Source organism: Nymphalis io, chromosome 13 (assembly GCF_905147045.1).
Source record: "Nymphalis io chromosome 13, ilAglIoxx1.1, whole genome shotgun sequence".
Taxonomy (NCBI): Eukaryota; Metazoa; Arthropoda; class Insecta; order Lepidoptera; family Nymphalidae; genus Nymphalis; species Nymphalis io.
The window spans coordinates 784,382-806,459 of NC_065900.1; the positions used below are offsets into that span (position 1 = coordinate 784,382).

General features: G+C 34.8%; 1 protein-coding gene across 1 annotated transcript in view; it reads left to right on the forward strand.

Annotated features, from left to right (window-relative positions):
- Positions 1-17,626: 17,626 nt before the first annotated feature.
- Positions 17,627-22,078, forward strand: part of LOC126773067 (homeobox protein Hox-A1-like) — a 40,424-nt gene continuing 35,972 nt past the window's right edge. Inside the window, exon 1 of the mRNA XM_050493708.1 lies at positions 17,627-18,224. Within this exon, the coding sequence (XP_050349665.1) occupies positions 17,627-18,224 (598 nt within the window). The remainder of the gene's footprint in view (positions 18,225-22,078) is intronic.

Here is a 22,078-nt window from a genome sequence, read left to right on the forward strand (position 1 = left end):
ATAGTTCCTACCGCTATTCTAGCTGTGTAAAGCGAACGGGTAGCTAATCATTATATAAAAGTCTAGAATGTCTTAATATGTCGATACCATCTAAACTAATTAAAAGGAATTTAGATTCATCCCCTATTCATAAATAACAGTACCCAAGATTACGACACAATTGTTCCAACCAAAAATCATATATGTCTATATTTTATTTATCTTAATGGGCTTAAAATGATATTTTAAACGGGTCGATTAGATTGAAGGGTGGTGAGAAGTGGTTGAAACAATCTAAACTTTAAAAAAACACGAGTAATTGACTGTTCTTAATGTTTGTATTATTGAGGGATAGAATCCATTTCTTTATATCTTTTCATTAATATTATTACCAAATAAAATTTAAAATATGTTATACCATGCAAATATTTTTTGTGCTTTTAATATATATTGATAAATAATATTAGCGTTCAATATTGTATAAATAAGTTTAATTTTTGTTAACAATTTTGGACAACGTTTTACAATTATAGGATACATAGACGTGATTATTTTGGTAATATTTTGTCGATATCAATCGACAAACACATTCCCCCAAATGTAAATTATCAAATACTTTAATTTATCATAACAAAATAAAAGCTATAATCTAGGAAGTCAACACTCGAGTCCGATAAGAAATGATAATGACGGCTACACAGAAATTATATTTGAGTTCGTGATTTTTACAATTTAAAATATCTTATCTCGACCAAAATCTTCAATCTCAAGGGACCTTCTTGTAATTGGATTTAGTAATGCACGGACTTGTTATCCAACTCCAACGCTAAGGAAGGTAATGAGGTATTTGATACTTATCTATAATTACCGCAACTGACTAAATTCTTATAATAAATAAATATATAAACACAACAAATAACATTATTTATATTCTAACCAATATCACACTCATTGTTAAAAATCTAATATTAAAGTTTTAATATGTATGTTAAAAATAATTTAAGCGAATTCAACTCAACCAATGAAACTTATATTACATGCGCTTTTTATAACAATATATTATAGTATTTTTTTATTGTATGGAATTATTACTTAATATCAGTTTACAATGGCTAGTAAATATATGGAAATGGTCCAATAGTGTTCTTAAAGTAATTTCTTGTGTCAAGTTTACGTATCTACAGAATCTTTGATAAGCAACGCATGCAAGTTCGACTCGATACGAGTGACTCAAGTATGTTTGCGTTGAGAGTATGGCTTTTTTTATTTTATGTTAGTTGACGCCTACAACTTTGTTCATCGCATCGTTTTTTAATTTATTTTAGAAAGGCAGAACAACCAACCACTTGATGTTAGGGCTTTATGCAAGTACATCTGGGTACCTCCACTCACACAATTATGTATAGTATTTGCTATACATAATTGTGTTCCGGTTTGAAGGATGAGTAAGACAGTGTAACTACAGGTACATTTCGGACGGTGGTTCGGCCATCGGCCATCAGAACTATTTCATAAAAGAAATCCGATACAGTTGATGATAAGTGGTAACTATGGTACATAGACACTGACAGTGAAAGAAATATAACTGCTGTCATTACCTCCCGACCTCTGTTTTCCCCTCTATATACAATATACCTTCAAATCAAGAGAGAATACACATCTTCTAGACAAACGCGCTCCACCTTAAGCTGTATCAAAACTTTTTATTAGGTGTCATAATAGTTAAGCGCTACCCTTATTAAAAAAAAGTCACAAACCACGGGATAAACTAATGATAAACCATTAGAATTAGTTTCTAATTTAAAGCGTCCATAGCGTAATGGCTTACGGGCCGTCTAGCGATGTAAAATCGCAGATTCGGTCCTGACCCCTTGGGGGATTGTCGTGTTTTGTTACACTGCCAACTTCCAGTCACAGCAATTTCTAAGAATTTCTCGACCTTTTTTATTCCAGCTTAATAAACTAACTATATACCAACGAAGACAGACTCTAATATCACATCGTTTTTAAATGGAGGTTCTCGTCCTCTTTATATAATAAACCTGTATGTGTTTTTACATTTGGGAATAACTGTTTTGACTGAACATTACTTTTTCGTTGGGTTCAGTTTTCTTCCAAGGTGGTGCCATTTTCATAAGTATTGAATATTGTTAAGCTTTTATTTGAAACGTACATAGATCCAATTTTTTTAAGTTGAGTTAATTTTTTTTTAATATGAAATTATTATAATAATAATTGTTTTTACATTGAAATGACACCATAAAATGAAAAAATGATACAGCGATGATAGTTTTTTTTTTCATCATCATAAATATTTTATATAAAGTACCCGATTATATAATTAGTCTGAGGGTATCATGTTTATAACAATAAACGGACTAGTCTTTATTTTGAGCCGCCATACGTTAAACGAGTTAAAACATTACGTCAAATCAATTAGCTCCACTAATTAATCACTCAGCGCTCCGTCACGAGCGTCGGCTGACAGCTCCTGTCACATTGACAGTTGTCACTTTTGACAGTTCAAGGTTAACGATCAAGGGTGAAAGCCTCATTTAACAATTTGATTTAAACGACTCAATATATGGAGATGGACCAATTGATATAATACGCGAATCTTAAGAAACGAATCCTGGCATTCAACTGTGGCTTTTTCTATGTATATAATGATACATTTTAGTTTCTACTAGAATACGTATAATGTAGCATTTGACATTTCTCTTCGGCTTAATATTAAAAACTAAAGATTTATATAATGTAATATTATTTAAAACTGTCCCATTAATGACCTTTCCTAGTTTTTTTTTTTATAAATTTAATGTAGACAGTTAATCAAAATGTGGAATCATTATTAGACTGTGTATTTAGTTGGAAATAAATAACTAACACTGATGTCATTACTTTTGAATCTAGAAATATTATGCATCGTACCTTTTTCAGCTAAACAATCTTCGCAACTGTAACCCATCTTCCTTGACCTCTTAATGATTATTTCACATGACCTTGACTGTAAAAACGGTCAGTGTGCTGCTGATTATGATAAAAAACTAAACTATTTGCCATAGTTGTAATTCTCGGGTTCTTGATAAAAAATAAACGGAACCACCATTGATCCTGGATAATAAATATTTTATAGAAATATCATCCGTTTGTTCCTACTTATTTTTATTATCTGGTAAGGCTTTGTGAAAACCCGTTTGGGTAGATACCACCCATCACTCATCAGATATTCTACCGCTAAATCATTATACTTAATATTGTGGTGTTACGGCTTGAAGGGAGAATGAGCCAATGTAACTTCAGGCTCGAGGAACATAACATCTTAGTTCCAAAGATTGGTGGAGTTTTGGCGATTAAGGAATGGGTAATATTTCTTACATCGTGAAATAAAAAGCTACCTTACATTCATATTAATAATTTAATTAATACCATAATGCAGTGACGATTCAAAAACTTCTAAAAGTCTACTTGAATAAAGTATATTTTGTGTGTGGCTGCTGATTTACTCCAGCTTATCTCAAAAATCACTGAATGGAAGTGACGTTAATAAAATTGGTAATTAATTACATAATCAAACCGTTAGATAAAAAAAAATATCATCCGAATAAATTAATTGGTAAATTAAAAAAACGGCGTGTAAGTAACAAATCGCTCGAAATCTTACGCTGACGTCATCAGACGCTCGAAGTCTCAGTTAGCCCCTTAGCTACCGTGTGCCGAGTGATAAATATTCACACATCATAAACATAATTTATGTAAGAGTAAATAGGCTGTTACGAGCAATGAACTCAATTGTCATTTAATGAGATTAATTAAACGTAAAATTATCACCGGTTCGGAAAGTAATTCAGTAGTACATAATGTAAAAAACAATTATACACTCACCTGCTTACATAATAGATCGGTATGAAATATCAAACAAAAAACTGGATGCCCCCGTAGTTAGCACGCGTGAATATTAAACAACGATCGCGGGTTCACGATTAAAACATATTTATAATATTAAGTACTTATAAAATTAAAATTATACATAAAAACTTACTTATTTATCTGCTGACGGTGAATCACTACAAACGCAAAAAACGTCTCCAAACTGATTTATCTTTATTTAGAAACATAAAAGGTACAATAACAATACTAAATATATACGGTTAGATAATTATTTTCTCAAAAGATTTACATTTAAATCACCTACAGAGAAAATTACAAAACAATTAGCAGAAAAATTTAAATCGAATAGGCGTACATAGTAATACGATGAATTTTACAATAACCTAATAATATCAATACAATTCTGCATTGTATGAATGTTTTGTGATGTGGGTAGTCTAGTGAAAAATATTATGCTTATACAAAGTAATGATAACTAAGGGAGGTAACACATTATATTTATCTGATGTTTTTAAATTGATGTACGATGTATTTATTGTATCGATAGGTAATGTATAATATATAATGTGTGTATTTATTCAGTGTATTTATTGAGAGTCGCAGATTCGATTCAGACCACTTGGGTTGTTATCTTTCACACTCCTAACACAAATTGAACATTTAATTAGAGAAAAAATAAGAATGTTAGCAATTTTTCAAAAATGGGCATTGCGAGTATCATTTTTTATAATGTTTTTTTTTTTTTACGGAATAGGTTGGCGGACGAGCAAATGGGCCACCTGATGGTAAGTGGTCACTAACGCCCATAGGCATTGACATTGTAAGAGATGTTAACCATCGCTTACATCACCAATGCGCCACCAACCCAAGGAATTAAAATGTTATGTCCCTTGTGCCTGTAATTACACTGACTCACTAGCCCTTAAACCGGAACACAACAATACCAAGTTGTGCTGTTTTGCGGTAGAATATCTGATGAGTGGGTGGTAACTACCCAGATGAGCTTGCACAAAGCCCTACCACCAATTTAAATATAAACGTAAGTGTGCATTTCTGTTTCAGGAAAACAACTGTTTACCTATCTATATTCCAACTAAATTGAAACAAAAAAAACCTCTGACGTAACTTATTAATTATTACAAAACAATTTAATCTAGGAGTAGAATCGAGCGGAACACGGTGGCTTTATCTATAACGGCGGCGATTGTTTTGAAGGAATCAATAGATAAATATTTGAACGCCTTATCGCGAGATACGCGGCTTTTTGTGATGGCGTCGTTAAATTGTAAAACTGATCGTGGGAAGAGTGCGGGTGGTAGAGGTTGTATGTACATACATTGTATATACAACTTAATAAACAATAAACGGTACGTTATCTGGAGATGAAATTATTAACGATTAGTTATAACTATAACTAATCGTTATACTAGTTTTGGCTGAAACGGTCCCTTAGGCCGGTGCCTTGTAGGCCTAGGCAGGGTATCCGGGGCTCAGTATTAGCGGGACTTTTTTATTTATCTTCGATCAGAATTTCGTGTCTGTGGTTTTTTGATATGTTTTGATCTTAAATGGTTTTTTTTTTTTTATTAGTATAAAACCAGACTCAAATACATTGACTTTGTCATAACGTACTCAAAAATGCTGATTAATAGACATATGATATAAAACATCAGTTGATGTTTTATATCATATGTCTATTAATCAGCCTCAGATCAAAAAACCACAGACACGAAATTCTAATCGAAGATAAATAAAAAAGTTCCGCTAATACTGAGCCCCGGATACCCTGCCTAGGCCTACAAGGCACCGGCCTAAGGGACCGTTTCAGCCAATACTAGTATAATATTCCTTCTTATACCGCTTCGGAATGAGCTCAAACGTTAATGTGCCCAGGTTTCTTGAATCTCTCAGTCTGGGCCTGCTAATACTGTGTACCAATATAAATAACATACTGACAATGCTAAGGTTTTTTTTAACTACAATAAAATACTAATTAGCAATACAAATTATTGCTACTTGGTACCGCCAAATTTATGTGATTACAGAAAGTCCTACCAATAAATCTTTAAAAGAAAAGAGGATTAACAGGAAATTATGTTTAAAAACCACCACAAGTTGAAGCCGAAAGTATTTTTGTTTCGAGGTTTGAATTCAGAACTTGCAGGGTCTGTCAGCGCTAGCCACTAGACCAACGGAGTTAGTTATACAGATAATAAAATGTACGTGATGTGTCAAACACTTCAAAATTTTACTTATATCAATTATATTTTTAGTAAAAATATATCTAATCACCGATAGCTTAAGATAATACAAACAGATTTTTATTCTAGATATAATTAATAAACTGCGGACACTAAAATACCATCGCAATTTTTTTATATAAGAAATCTGCTTCGCCTCGATTCAAATCCACGATTGGATCAATTAAATTAACAAGAGTCAGTTGGTAGAGCTTAGCAAGAGCAAGCCTGTCTAGTATCTAGGTACGTACCATCCACTCATGATATATAGCAATATTTAGTATTGTTGTGTTACGATATAAACGGTGATCGAGCCAGCGTAACTATATGTGCAAGGAACAATCTTAGTTCCCATGGAATTGTAAATAATGGTTAATATTTCTTGTAGCGCCAATGTACTGTTACCACTGACCATTATTACCGTTTGCCAGTCCGCTTCCGTCTTTGAGAGTGCGAGAATAAGGCGTGAACCTGTTTGTGTGCACACTTGTACACTATAATATTTTTTGCGTAATAATTAGTCTCAGTTGAGAATGGCCACCGTGATCGTTATCGATCATAAGAACATTATCGCCTTATAATATAAAATGGTTTTTTTCTGAAACTCAGAACTTAGCGGTATTTTAAAATGAAATATATATTAAAAATCATTTGTAGCTTCAATCTTTTGCCATAAAAAAAGAAAAAGTTACTAAGCCTACTTCTCCCATGAGAGTTATCCTCAACAGCGTCATCCGTCTTAGTACAAGATAACCGGCTGACTTGTTGTGTCACGGGTTACTTTTCTCTCAGGAATTATATTAAGATATTACTTTAAATATTAAAACCTTTTTTTATCGATAGCAGGAAGATAAAAAAGGAAACGTGCCACCAGGTGGTGACCACAACCTATAGTATTAAAATTTAGGTTTAATTTTCATCGTGGGATATAATATATTGTACATCCTGAGACGTAAGTTTCAAACCAAGATGAGAGCATCTTGGTTTGAAACCGAAGAGTTTAAAGGCACACTAAATTGTAATGTATATTTCATTCGAGACTTAGTAATGCAATTTTTATTTCGGTATGTAAATATAATACATGTTATTTATAAAATGTAGCGTAGATCCAGCGTTAGTAAGAATAATTAATTTATTTAATCTATATACCTATATATATAAACGAAATAGTCACTGACTCGTTACGAAATCTCCGAAATATAACATGAACTTAGCATAGTTACTCCTTTCGCGACGTAGATGCTCACTAAGGGGTTGAAATAATAATAATAATATCCTGGGGCATTATTCACACACGGCCATCTGATCCCAAACTAAGCAGAGCTTGTACTATAGAAACCAGACAACTGAGCATATCAGTTGTCTGGTTTCTATAGTACTACTTTTTATTTGTAAATGCATACTTATATAGATAGTTACACCCAGACTCAGGACAAACAGACATGTTAATGCTCACAAATATCTGTCCTGGGTGGGAATCGAACCCACAACCTTTTTTTTTAAATATATAAGCTAGTGCTTGACTGTTATCACACCTGATGGAAAGTGATGATACAGTCTAAGATGGAGCGCGCTTGCCTAGAAGATGCCTATTCACTCTAGACTTGAAGGTACCCATATTGTAGGTGGGAGAAAAACGGAGGTCGGGAGGGTATTCCAGATCTTAGCGGTGCGTATCACAAATAAGGAAGCAAATCGTTTCGTACGTGTCTTAGATACATCAACTACGCACGGGTGCAGATCTTTACGATGCCTCGCAGTTCTATGGTAAAAAAGTGACGAAGAAACCAAATTAAATAGTTCCTGGGCACACTCTCCGAAATATATTCGGTAGAAAACCGACAGACAGGCAACCTAACGACGGTGTTCCAACGTCTGGATTTTTGAGTCGCCAATGAGCCTTCTACCACGACACTTCACTTCACCTTTGACCTGAAAGACAAGTATCTACCAAACAAATTATATAGTCAGTTAACGTTAACCTAAAAGACTATATACAAACCCAAGTTTTAATAAAAGGAGCAAATGAGTTTGGTTGGACTATTAAATATTTTTGCTATTTTTGTTCCTTGTACTCAGGAATATAATATAACGTAGCAATTGTTCTATGTGTCAGGTGGCAAAAAACACATACAGATTTTCCTGGATACCGATGACATTTGCATATGACACGTGAATCATTTCCACTATGTCCTTAATTTGTGTTTCTTAATTCTCGCGTTTGGGGGTAAAATAAAACATATATGTATCGACTTTCATTGGAGGGGCTCGGTGGAATTAGCTTTTTTTTTTTTTATATGCTCCGGGATGGCAAATGACTCTACTCCACCTGATGGTAAGTGGTAGTAGAGTCCAAACGCGACGACGGCCAGTACAGTCGGGAAGAATGTTCTGTACTAGCCGTCCCCGCCTTGCCGGCCCGCAAGATGCCTCTTCACGCCTCGTTTGAAGGAACCCGGGTTGTAAGAGGAGGGGAACACGTGAGCTGGTAAGGAATTCCATTCTTTGGTAGTGCGACAAAGAAAGGAGTTGCCAAATTTCTTTGTGCGCGATGGAATTGATGTCACAGTTAGGCGGTGACATCGAGAACCAGCTCGCGTGGACTTAAGAAGGAAGGGGGAAGCAGGAATTAGAGAGAATAATTCCTCAGAGCACTCGCCGTGATACAGACGATAGAAAGCGCTCAGTGCTGCTATCTCGCGACGCAATTGTAAAGGTTCAAGGGTGTTTGTGACCTTTACGTCGCCAATAATGCGTACTGCACGTCGCTGCAACCGGTCCAAGGCCTCCATTAGGTACTTAGCGGAGCCATCCCAAAGGTGCGAGCAATATTCAACGCAAGACCGTACCTGTGTTTTGTATAACAGGCACAGTTGTTGTGGCGTGAAAAAACGCCGCACCTTGTTCAGAACTCCGAGTTTTCGTGAAGCTGTTTTTATAATAGCCTCGATGTAATCCCTTGGACTAAGGTCGCAGCGAACGTCATCCCCAGCATGGCGATTTTGCTTTGTATCATCAGCGGTGTGCCACAGAGGGAGGGATGAGGGTAAAATGGTGACTTTTTCGCTGTGAGAGCGCACACCTGTGTTTTCTTGGCATTAAACTCAACAAGATTATCAGAACCCCATTTGGCGATGAGCTCTAATGTCCTATCAAGTTCAATAACAAGATTCTCCCGCCTCTCCTCAGTTTCCGCTTTAACTTTATACTTTCCTCAGTTTCCGCTTTAAGCTTTATACTTTTTAACGGGAGAGAAGCCCAGCAGTAAAAAATGACAGGGAAGTTATATTTTTAGCACATTTTTTGGAATCTACAGGTCTATAGTGCGAGTGCAATTGTCGCAGTCTTAGGAGTTTGTTCCTATATAAGGTGACATAACAATTTAGACGTAAGAGCTCAAGGTTCTTATAATGGCGCTAATCTGATGAGTAGCCACGGGAAGCCGACTATTTCATAAAATACTGAAGCCGGTGATCTAATATTGGTTATAATCTGCTCATAACCAGAGCTGGCTGGACAATCGAGACAAATCAAATTCATTAATAAGTTGCAATGAAAGAACACATTATGGTATACTACTTTATACTGTCACTAGCGCCATGAGAGGTTAACAGACCCGTCACACTAAAAAATACTAATATATCTTTACTATTTTCCCCCCACAGCTTTGCCCGCGTGTTTAGTTGCAGGGGTTACGTAAAAAAAAGTAGCCTATATTCGTCGGCTTTGTGATTTAGTTGACAAACAGAAAGACAGAATTACTTTCGCATTTATAATATTAGTAATTAATAACTATGAAAAGAATAATAATATAAAAATAAGATTTATATCATCAGATATTCTGTGTTATTAGATAATACACGCGTAGTATAACAAAAGTTTCGTAACGATAGCTCTCAACCGCCGGAAATAAGACGGAAGTCTTGTAAATATTTCAGCATAGCCCTCATTCGCTGAGAATCTAAAGTGCGATAAGGAAACTTCCAAAAATACAACTGGAACAATTATAATTGTATTCAAACAAGCTCGACTAACAAGTATGACAGAAATTATAAAAAAATAATTTAAAAAATGCGATAAAGAAAAAGTCAACAACGATATCGGCTCGAGAGCGTTACGCGTTACTCAAAAAACCCACTGAACATGTTACCTCCATTATTAATCAAACGGCACGTCACAACACTGTGATATGCTTATTCAATAATGACTAATAACCCTTTTAATTCGGAACACATTCGATTTACAACCTTAACATAAACTTGCAAAGCTTAAATTGTATCAACAAATAATAATGTACTAACTACCTTTAAACAATTGTAACGCTTTCATCGCTGCTAATAAAATATGAACTGTATTTTAATCAATTAAAGGCTATATTATACAAATCGTGCACATTTTAAATGATACTTTAATCGAACAAAATAAAGCTCTGTGTGTCGAGTTTCAGAGTTCATATTTAGTTGAACGTAATGGTTTTAATAGCATGTAAAATGATAGGGCATTGTTTGGTGTATAGAGACGTCGTCTGTCAGGGCGGTTGTCCAGTTGCGATAAGGTTGCGTTTCGTTAATGCTTTCTCGTTTTTTTTCCTAAGATAATGCGAGTGGGTGGAAGGTAATGGTATTGGAATCAAATGTAACGATATTTTAGATTCGATTACGCCGGTTCATACCTCGCGGGCAACGAACTTCTATGACTGACTCAAGTGCTACGAACTTCAATTAAAATTATAAAGTCATAAATATAAACACAAATATCGACATGCAATATGACTATTTTTTATATTATATATCTAATGACGTCATGTAGTAATTATTTTTATTAAATCAAAATTAGTTCAAATGGTGGGATATAATTTTTATATTTTATCATGGATATATTTCTTGAATAAATTTCTTTAAATTGAAGAACCGATTTACTTAGCTCGTCTGGGTAGGTACCACCCACTCGTCAGATATTTAACCGCAAAACAGCAGTACTTGGTATTGTTATGTTCCGGTTTGAAGGGTGAGTGAGCCAGTGTAATTACAGACACAAAGGACATAACATCTTAGTTCCCAAGGTTGGTGGCGCATTGGTGATGTAAGCGATGGTTAACATTTCTTACAATACCAATGTCTATTGGCATTGTTGACCACATACCATCAGGTGGCCCATATGCTCGTGCGCCTTCCTATTGTATAATAAAAAAAAACTCAAAAGATAATATTTAATACAATTATTCAGTGAACTCCACCTACAGGGTAATATTGATAAAAAAAATCTTTAGGTATATTTTAATTGTAATAAACTACAAATTTAAATATTAGTTTAAGGTATTTTAATTATAGAAATCCTAATCCACCTTGTAACCCTCGCCAAACTTCAGCCCCACGGCCGCAATATATTGCAAAAATCTTTGTAATAACACTAACAACAAAGGTTCTCCTTCGCAAAATCAACGACCTTTCCTGATTTTCTAGACAAGGTACACAGCAACTAAGAATTCATAAAGAGAACAAGCTGAATGACTTTTTATTGGCCCGACCTGATGATTAACAACACTGTCATCAGTTACTTAATTACTTGAGCGTTATTAGCGCAATGGTTTACGGGCTGTCTAGCGATGTAGAAATCGCAGGCTCGATCCCACCCTGGGGCTATTGTCGTCCCCGCACCTAACAAATTACGCCTAATTGGAGGGGTATATAGGGTACATAGGAATATTAGTAATTCCTTAAAACGAGGCATTGCTATTTTTCTAAATTAAATAAAAATAATCACCATCACCAGTCGCATGTAAAATTGAATTATTCTTATCCCAAACGTAACTAACGTAAGTTACGTACTTAGCTAATAATTCGTGCACTCCGAAGCAAAAAAGAAAATCATATCTAGGAAATCGATTTATTAAAATCTACAATTTTTATTGTCCATATCAAAAGCATAAGCATAAAATAATCTAGTTTATTTCATTCTAATCTACATTTCCCACAATAATTGAGAATCCAAAATGGAAGCCTTATTCATTAAAAGAACGCTAGAATGTAACAACGTGATCTACCGTCTCTTTCTAACACTCGCAAAAACATCACAATTTAGTATTTGCCGTAGGTATTACTTATTGCATTCAAACAAAAAAAACAATAATTGTAACCCTTCGCCACAGCCCCCTATCATGATCATTGGCTCATAACGAGTGCTTCCGTTGGTGTGAGAACGAGATAGCCGTATACGTTTATTTGAGAATAGACAGAGATAGATTACAGCACTCAACAACTTAATTGAATACGGAGTGGTAAGGGGAATGTATTGTCGATAGATTTTTATCGATTAAGGGGATTACGAGTACTTCGGACCCCAAGCTTTTTACTTCACTATCTTCAAGTTGAACAATCAATTTAAATAAAATAATTTATAACGATTTTATACTAGAATACCTACCTATTTATTAAGCAATTGTTTTTTTTAAAGGATTAAGCATTGATTAAATGATAAGGGTTTCGGATTTTACAACAAAAACCAGTACAAACAGGTTAGGCCTAAACGAAATCAACTATTTGTAAGCTAATTAAGTCATATATACATAATTTACTTTTACATTTATGACATTATTAAATACGAAGAGTTAAAATTGCAGCAAACAACTAAACTAACGATCTTATACAAATTATCGACATTTCACATCACTACCATCATCTGTTACCGCGTTATCTGTCTCGTCTGAAGCATTAACACGTCCAACCTCATTAAAATACCCTCTATTATAAACTGTTGCAGCCACGCAATCTTAAACCCTATCCCTTTGATTTAAGAACTGCCCGGTAATAGTGTTTTAAGCAACTGTCATCAAGACGTCACTAGATAGACGATAAAATTAGAACCTTATTTGTTTGTATTAAGGTTGACATTACTGTTTTGTGACGTTATCTTGTCTGCAGTTCGTGTGGTAATGTCCATAGCTCAGGCCTCAGCATTGGTTTTGTAGATTGGAATCATCTCATTTCTGTCATTGTTGAGAAAATTGGATCGCTTGTTGGATGACAAAATTAAATTTTGTCAATAGTTAAATGTGTTTCGTTTGTTCGTTACCTATAACTGGATAGAGCAGATGCTCGTGAGTTCAAATCTAAAATACCCAACTGTAAATGTGTGAAAAAGACAGGCAGCTTTGCACAGAAGATTTGCAGTTTATTTCACCACGCTGCTCATATGCCGGTTGGATACACGTGACAAATTGTCATCCATGCAGGTTTCCTCACGATATTTTCTTTCACCGCCGAACACATATGAATAATAAACACATCATTATAACAGGAACATTCCTGAGTTGAATTCCGTATCATATAGGTCAAGAGTATTCTAAGCACTGGGCCACCTCGGCTTTTATTTTTCGTTGGATATTTCTTGTGCTTAGTTAACAATAATTTAAATCGCACTCAACAGTAATGGAGTCGCACTCAACCTCGTGCAGAAAACAACCTGCAATGGAGAAGCGTGGTGAATTAAACTCCCAGTCTTAAACCAGGTTTGAGGATCCCAGCAGTGGAATATTCACTTACTATTATTCTATTTATCTCTTATTATATATAGAGGTTTCATATTGTTCGTTACAAAAGTCGCAGTAATATTTATGTATACTTAGGAGTTATGGACATTGTGCATGAAGTTTTTATATATTTAATAATGAGACGGAACTATTTTTGTAATCTTGGAATAAATGTGTTTTATATAACAAATATAGAAGTGGAACTCACGTCAGTGCGAAATAACATAGCATTATACGATACAAGCAACTATTTCTATCCTATCAGAATTAATTTTATGTTTATCAAGAACGATTTATGACCGGTTGTAGTTCAAGAAATATTTTATATCTGCAACCGTAGTTGCGATTTTTAGAGAGGGTGTTTGCAGGAGATACAGTGAATGTTAAACTCTGTTGCGGCTGCTTTGACGCATGTAATCATACAATAACAACAATGTGTCGTGCGATAGTTGTCATCTCTTTTATAGCTCAGAGGTCTCATCAAAATATATCATCATCATACCTAAGATATACTGAGGTTTCATAAAAGTCAAGAAAGAAAATCCTAAAAAGGCTGAAGAAAGTAAATAATTATAAGTAGCTGGCAGCCCAAAGCTAAAGAAAGTTGAGATGTCTATTTAATTACACTTCGGTACTTCGGAAACCTTTCAGCCGTGTCGGCTAGTCATCCCATAGGACTACGAGAATTAAGTAAAAGAGATTTCCTACAAGCCCGACTCGGTAGGTACCACCCACTCATCTTATATTCTACCGCATAACAGCAATACATAGTATTTCTGTTGTGTTTTGGTTTAAAGAGTTAGCCAGTGTAATTACAGGCACAAGTGGCATAACATCTCAGTTCCCAAGATTGGTGGCGCATTGGCGATCTATGGAACAGTTAATATTTCTTACAGCGCCAAATGTCTACGGTGGTGGTGGCCTTTTCTTAAAATTCAGATTAAACTACCACATCGACTTACAAAAACTTTGACTTAGTTATATTTTTCTAGTGAACTAGACTATTTATAAAGTAGGTTTTTGATTTTAGAAATTAATGAAAAATTAAAAGGATCTGCTTCGTGTTTCGGAGTAGAATGAGCTTGACAATGCAAATAATAAACCACATATATAATATATCGTATGCTACCGAAGTCCTTCATAATATCAATGTATGTTTGTATATATGTAAATAGAAATAAATTAAGGAAATTGTGTTGAGGACTCATAGATGTCATTAATATCTAAGTATTTTAATCCAAGTCATTGGTTACAACCCCGAGTTATCTAGGCAACTGTCTATTACGGGCTCTGCGGTAAAAGGATAAAGAATTTAATAACAGTTACTTATAAAGATGTTGATAAAGAAATTCTCAACGTTAGCCTGAATTTACTTAGGCTACCGTTTTTTTACTATATATTTGATTGCAGAAATATTACAATTTGCTGAAGTAGTAAATAGTGGTTTAACAGTACCTACTTTAGGGAAGGACTTGTACCAGGATAATAATCGTAATGACTGAGTTGACCTGTGAAAGATCACGGGTTGAAATCCAGAGTACCGAGCGCGTAGCGAGCGACGTGGTGGAATAAGCTTCAAGGGTTTATCATTAAGAGGAATAGAGGATAACGTAGTGAGTCAGCTACAGACTGTGTGACAAATACTTACATAAATAATGTGACGCCTCATCGGTCAAGTGACTGTCTATAAAGGCTGCAAATTCTAGTTCTGGATTCAATCGGGTCGGACAAAACTAGTCCGAATAAGCAAGTATATTTTAAAATGTAAATGTTAATATAATTCAAATAAAAATTATTAATTTACAAATTGGAGAACAGAAATCTCCCATTTAGAAGTTTTAAAATTAAATTCCATTTAAATGGACAGAAGGAGTTTAATTTTATTCAATAAAAGTAACAATATAGTACATTTATATTTTTATTAACTATCTCTTTGGCTTAACGACTAACTTATAAGGATGCGGATCTTGTGGTAAAGTCCCCGGTCGGACTAGTAAAAGCTCATTGGCTTTATATGTTAAGAAATACGCAGAAGCAGCCTCGGAGTCCCTTACCGCGGTGTAAAATCTTTTCCGGCGTGTCAGATTTGCCGTTTCATCGGATTATGAGATTCTGTGCTAATTGCTAGTGTCCCTGGAGAACAGCCGCCGTGGCCAAAATCAGTGAGGAGGATATCTATGTTACTCATATAAGTAATCATAAATTATCAATTGTTAGGTATGTGTTTGTACTTGGTGGTAGGGCTTTGAGCAAGCGCCTTTGTATAAGTACCGCCCGTTCTTCACTTATTCCTCACCTAATTGTCCTACTTATCATTAGTATTATTGTATTCCAGTTTTAATTACAGGCATAAAGAACGTAACTTTTTGCGCTCAAGGTTTGTGGTGTATTGGCAATATCAGGAATTGTTAATATTTCTCACAGTGCAAGTGCTTATGGGCGATTGTGACCACTTGCCATCGTGGGCCCATTTTCAAGTCCACGTCGCTGGCATATTGCTAATTCCTAAGTATTATTATTTAGATTATTAATTATTTGGTAAATTGTTTTGTCTAGATCACCTGTTTCGTCTTGAATAAAGTTTATCTTTCCCTCTTTCTATATATCTTTATATTATTAAACAACATAGTCAACAATATTATATAGATAATATTTGAGCTCGAACCGGTTAGCGTGGTTGGTAGATACTTGCCTTTTACGCCGAAGGTTGTGGGTTCGATTCCCATTCCCAAGACATTTGTGTGCATGAACATGTCTGTTTGTCCTAAATCTGGGTGTAATTATCTATACAAAAGAAAAGTAGTATATCAGCTGTCTGGTTTTCATAACACAAGCTTTGTACAAGCTTAATTTAGGATCAGATGGCCGTGTGTGAAAAATGTCCCAGGATTATTATTATTATTATTATATCTCAGACTACACTTTCACCAAGTGTATAATTATTCTAAAATTATAAATAATTTAATAAAAAAGACAAATTGTTTAATTCGTAAAAAAAAATTGTCCAACAGTAATTAGTTAATTTATTATTGATTAGTAATTAAATATAAATATCATTTTGATATCCACTTACCGATTATTTGTTTTCGTATTTTACAATTGAAGTACCTTTCAAATAAATATAATAATACTTTCCTTCTAATAATAAAATGGAGGTACCTTCTTCAGAAATTGTAAGTTTAAATAATGTAATCGTTCTTGTAAATAGCTCTATAATAATACAAATCTCGCGTGACACAATATGAAAAAAGTTTTTAACGAAATAGAAATATATAGAAGCTGCAACACTCCAACGATACAGGAAGAAAAGGTAGCTGTTCGCACCTTGAAATCGATTTACGTCACAAGAATAAATTGAAGCATTTCGCGTAAACGGACACCCGGAGCATTCAACACGGTACGAAGTAAATAAAAAAAAACACTATAACTCTCATCCAGCCTCCCAGATTTGCAACTATTATCTCGCACGGACCAATACAAAATGGAGAATTAAAAGCAAAGCGACGATTGGTCGAAGCGATCCCTAAATGCACGCCCCACTTCCAAACCACGCCCTTGCACAGAGTTTTCAGAACACCGCTCTACCTGTTCGCGAGCGACGAGCTCAGTCGCACCGTCGGCGCCCGAGGAATGTCTTAACGAGCCCTTTCATTGTGACGTTCGACGAGTCTTTACATAAAATCACGTTTCTTATCCGCTTATCGTGTCGCATCACTGACGAGATAATTCCGTCCCTGTCGATCGCAGCGCTACGGATAGCGTGAGATAGAGAAGGAAGATCTAAATTTTAGGTGCGGTTGAGAAAAATTGTTTCGTATACGTGAACGCGTTCAGTGTTCGTCGGTTCACCTGACGTGCGGACGATCGATACGACGCGAGTACGGCGCAGCACTAGCCCGTTTTTTTGACCGCGAATTCCGAGACGCGCTCTCGCGTAGTGATGTGTGTTATGTAAAATCATTATCGATAGACACGGTGCGTGACAAACATGATGACTATGGACGTCGGGATGTACAACAATCAGCAGAGTGGGTACAACGCGGAGTACTATCAGCAGGGAGCGGCGTATCAGCCACCGTACGAGGGATACCACGAAGGGTACTATGAGCCAACTCCATATTACGAACCCATCATCCATGGACAAGCGACACACGAGCCAGCTCCAGTAATAAGCACAGACACAGGACTCTGCTACACAAACTTGGACTATGGAGAACTGCAACAAAACTACCCAATCCACACGTTACCGCCGCACCCTGAAGCGTTCAAGCACAGGGAAGAGTTGCCCAGACCAGAAGAAATACACATGCACGAACACAAACTGGACAATCACTACTTGGAGACCAAGTACAACATGCACTTTGTCGATGACTCCAGCATGCAATACAACCACGCCGGCTCTCCGCTACCGTGCGGAGAGTTCGACCCGTACTCCCCAAAGGAAGAGTTCGGAGGTTTGCGAGACGGGTTCCCCAGGGACGGAGAGATGCAAAATCACCATGTTGGTCACCAACCTCATCCGTCACATTCCGCCGTTCCAACGTATAAGTGGATGCAAGTCAAGAGAAATGTACCCAAACCTGCCGGTAAGTTAGTAAATAAACTTTGATACGGAATTTTAAACAAATATATATAAGTAATTTATATTGAATTATATTACTTGTGGGTTATTATTTGAATATTATTAGAATACAACATTGTACATGTTAGAAATATATGTATATATATAGTGGTTTTAAATTACATAACTAAATTTTATAGGATACTAACTCAAAAGATAATTTTATAACAAATCTACGTTATCTCCATTCTGAAATCTAAATTAAATATATAAATTAATGTTAAATATTACATCAAAGAATAATTTAGGATATTACAAATTAATAATTTTATTTGTTTAATAGTAATTCTGGTAACCAACAAACCTTATTATATACAAATAACTCTATTAAAATAATTCGATATACGATTTGGTCACTTTTCAAAGTAGATTCATTCATAAAAGATAATATTATCTTCAGGCAATAGAAAAAAACAAAAACAACAGAATAAATTATACTGTAATAATAAATATAAATAATTTCTTTATATACATATATGCCTATAAAGAATACTTGGTTTAATTTAAAAACCAACAAAGTCCTATACATTTACATCACAACAGAATCAGCCTTAAATGGTAATAATAGTATAATTGTTTAAATTTTTCACTTTAATACCATCATTATCGGGGGGGGGGGAGGGGGTGTCTTATTAAATACCGAAAACTTCCCGAAACATGACGGATTCCTTGAAAAATTACATTAATGACACTGGGATAATTAATGATAATAAATTTGCATTTAATTATAGTATTACGCAACCCCGGATTTATGCCTAGGTCTTCAAGCCACCGTCCTAGGGACCAAAACAAAAATAATATAATATTACTCTTTTTCTTCTTAGGCTTTTGATCTCTAAATCCGGACCTGATACATTATTACATATAGTAATAATAATAAATATATATTTTACTATAATATTGTCTTTAATAGTAATATTATATCATAATAGAAGATTTATTTAATAATACGCCCATATTTGTCAACTTTGTTTTCGATATTCCGTTGGTCTCAAAAGTACCCTATATGTTGAACAACGATTAGCGAGCAAGCGAAATAATTTTAACACTTTAATTAAATGTTACTCTTAAAAGTAAAAGTAAAAAGTAACAGCTTGTAAAAATCTGACTGCTGCCTTAGTTCAGCAGAAAGTCACTCATGATGATGGTTTTTTCATCGATTAATTTTTATTTACAATTCATATCGGTTTCGGCGGTGAAGGAAAACATCGTGAGAAAATCTGCATGTTTAGGCCAAAACTCCTCTAAGTAAGTTTGAATTTCCGTCCCTTATTTTTCACTTTTTATACAATATTTTATAGTATACATTATTTTAAAAAAATAGTATTTAAAAAAAATACTATTTAATTTATAACGCGATGATAATAAAGATTCGAGAAAAAAATATTTGAGACAAATTTAAATTTTATGCATATTCCCTATTCCTATAAAACAAAGAGCCTTCGCCGCGTCGGACTGTTTGCCTGACGCGATTAACTCGAAACTACCGAACGGATTGTCAAACGGTTCATCAATTGACGGAGTGATTTATGAGTTAGATTTAGTATATAATACATATCGTATATACTATTAGATTTTGTGTAAATTGGCTGAAATATAACGATGATTGTTGAAGAGAAGAGCTTTATTGGCGTGGTGCCATAGCAATAGGTTTTTATGTATTTCAACATAAACATTTCATTTAAACCCTTATGTGTTGAACACTATTTACTAATACTGATTTATTTACGTTATGTAAAGCCGAGATGGCCTAGTGGTAAGAACGCGTGAATCTTAACCGATGATCGTGGGTTCAAACCCGGGCAAGCACCACTGAATTTTCATGTGCTTAATTTGTGTTTATAATTCATCTCGTGCTTAACGGTAAAGGAAAATATCGTGAGGAAACCTGCATGTGTCTAATGTCATTGAAATTCTGCCACATGTGTATTCTACCAACCCGCATTGGAGCAGCGTGGTGGAATAAGCTCCAAACCTTCTCCTCAAAAGGGAGAGGAGGCCTTAGCCCAGCAGTGGGACATTAACAGGCTGTTACTGTTACTGTAATGACGTCTTAGACTAATATACACGCCTCCATATTATACGTCCAGATTCATCCCAAAACACATCAAGGAATCCTCGGACGTTAATTAAAACAAAAGTTAGTTAACAAAACCTACAAAATCAAATCATTAAAAAATAAAAGTCTGAATTAAGTAGCTATTTGTATTTATAATTCATATATTTTAATGCTAGAAACCAATTATGTTCCAATATTATTAATATGTCAGAAACGGTTAGATTATTATCAATTGACGTCTATGTTAAATCATTTCATTAATTCAAGGCAAAACTGATACAACCTGTGCGTAGGTCAAACAATTTATATTGAATAATTAATCTTGTCACTTAATTGTAATGTAGAATTATAATGTAATCAATAATAATACATGTCATTTATTTAGTAGGTAGTAAAGGTGGTAAGGGTGGTGGTGGTTGCGCGTTTCGAATTCCATATTTAAAATTATCGGTATTGCTTTGTTATTACTAAATAATTTTAATTAAAAAAAAAACATGCTGACGCGATACTTTGTGAGTGTTGCATACACTTCTAATTGATATACATATCAGATTGGTTTTTTTTTTTTTTGGAGTTTTGTGTCATCATGTAATATATATACTCTTAGTGTGTTCATTAAATAAATAAAAAAATATTTATATTAGTACTAGATATTTACTTCTGCTAGATTATGACTATCGAATTACAAATTATTTATTTGCTAAGTTGTAGGTTCATTTTTGATGTTACAGTGGTTAAAATCCCGCCACAACAACCATAAGATTGTATGAAAATGTCATATATATGTCTATGGTATAATAAATTACATACAATGCGCGTGCGCTTTCAACGCGACACATCCCACACACATAATATTAGGTCCTTATAGGAGGAATATAAAGTCTTTTTTTTTTTGTAAAATATATTTAATTAATCAAAGTTAAAATAATAATAAATATTATAATTAATCAAAGTTAAAACAATAATATAACTGTTGTTATCTATGCACTTTTGCCATCTTACAGGTAGTTCATTGATCCCTTTACTAAAAAAACCATGGGGGCGAGAATCAATACTCTTTGAAGGCGGTTTGGACTGCTGCATAGGAGTTGAATTTTTTTCCTTGTAAGAAGTTGTCCAAATTCCGGAAAAAATGGTAATCTGTTGGAGCAAGGTCCGGGGAGTACGGTGGATGTCGCAGACATTCCAATTGTAGCTCATCTAACTTAGTGGTTGTTTGTTGTGCAGTGTGTGGTCTTGCGTTGTCGTGAAGCAGCAGTGGCCTAGAGCGATTGTCCAACCTCGATTGTTTAGCAGCTAGTTCTTCCTTCATGATTTGCAGTTGCTGACAAAAGATATCTGCCGTAATCGTTTGGCCGAATTTTAAAAAGCTGTAGTGAACGACACCGGCGCTAGTCCACCAAACACGCAAAAGTAACTTTTTCTGAATCAACTTTTGTTTAGATCAGGATTTGGCTGGGTCTCCAGGGTTCAGCCATTGCGACGAGCACTTCCGATTATCGTACAGTATCCACTTTTCATAACAAGTAATGATTCCATTTATAATTTCTTCATTATTGTGACGGTTGAGCCAAGTAACACAGCAATCGACGCGTGTTTGCAAGTTCGATTTACTCAATTCATGAGGTACCCATCGTTCAAGGTTTTTTACTTCCCGATTTGCTACAAGTGGATTAATACCATTTTAACACTTACCCCGAAGCCTGCAGCTATCTCTGAAGTGCTTTGTGATGGATCCGTTTCCACAATAGCCTTTAATT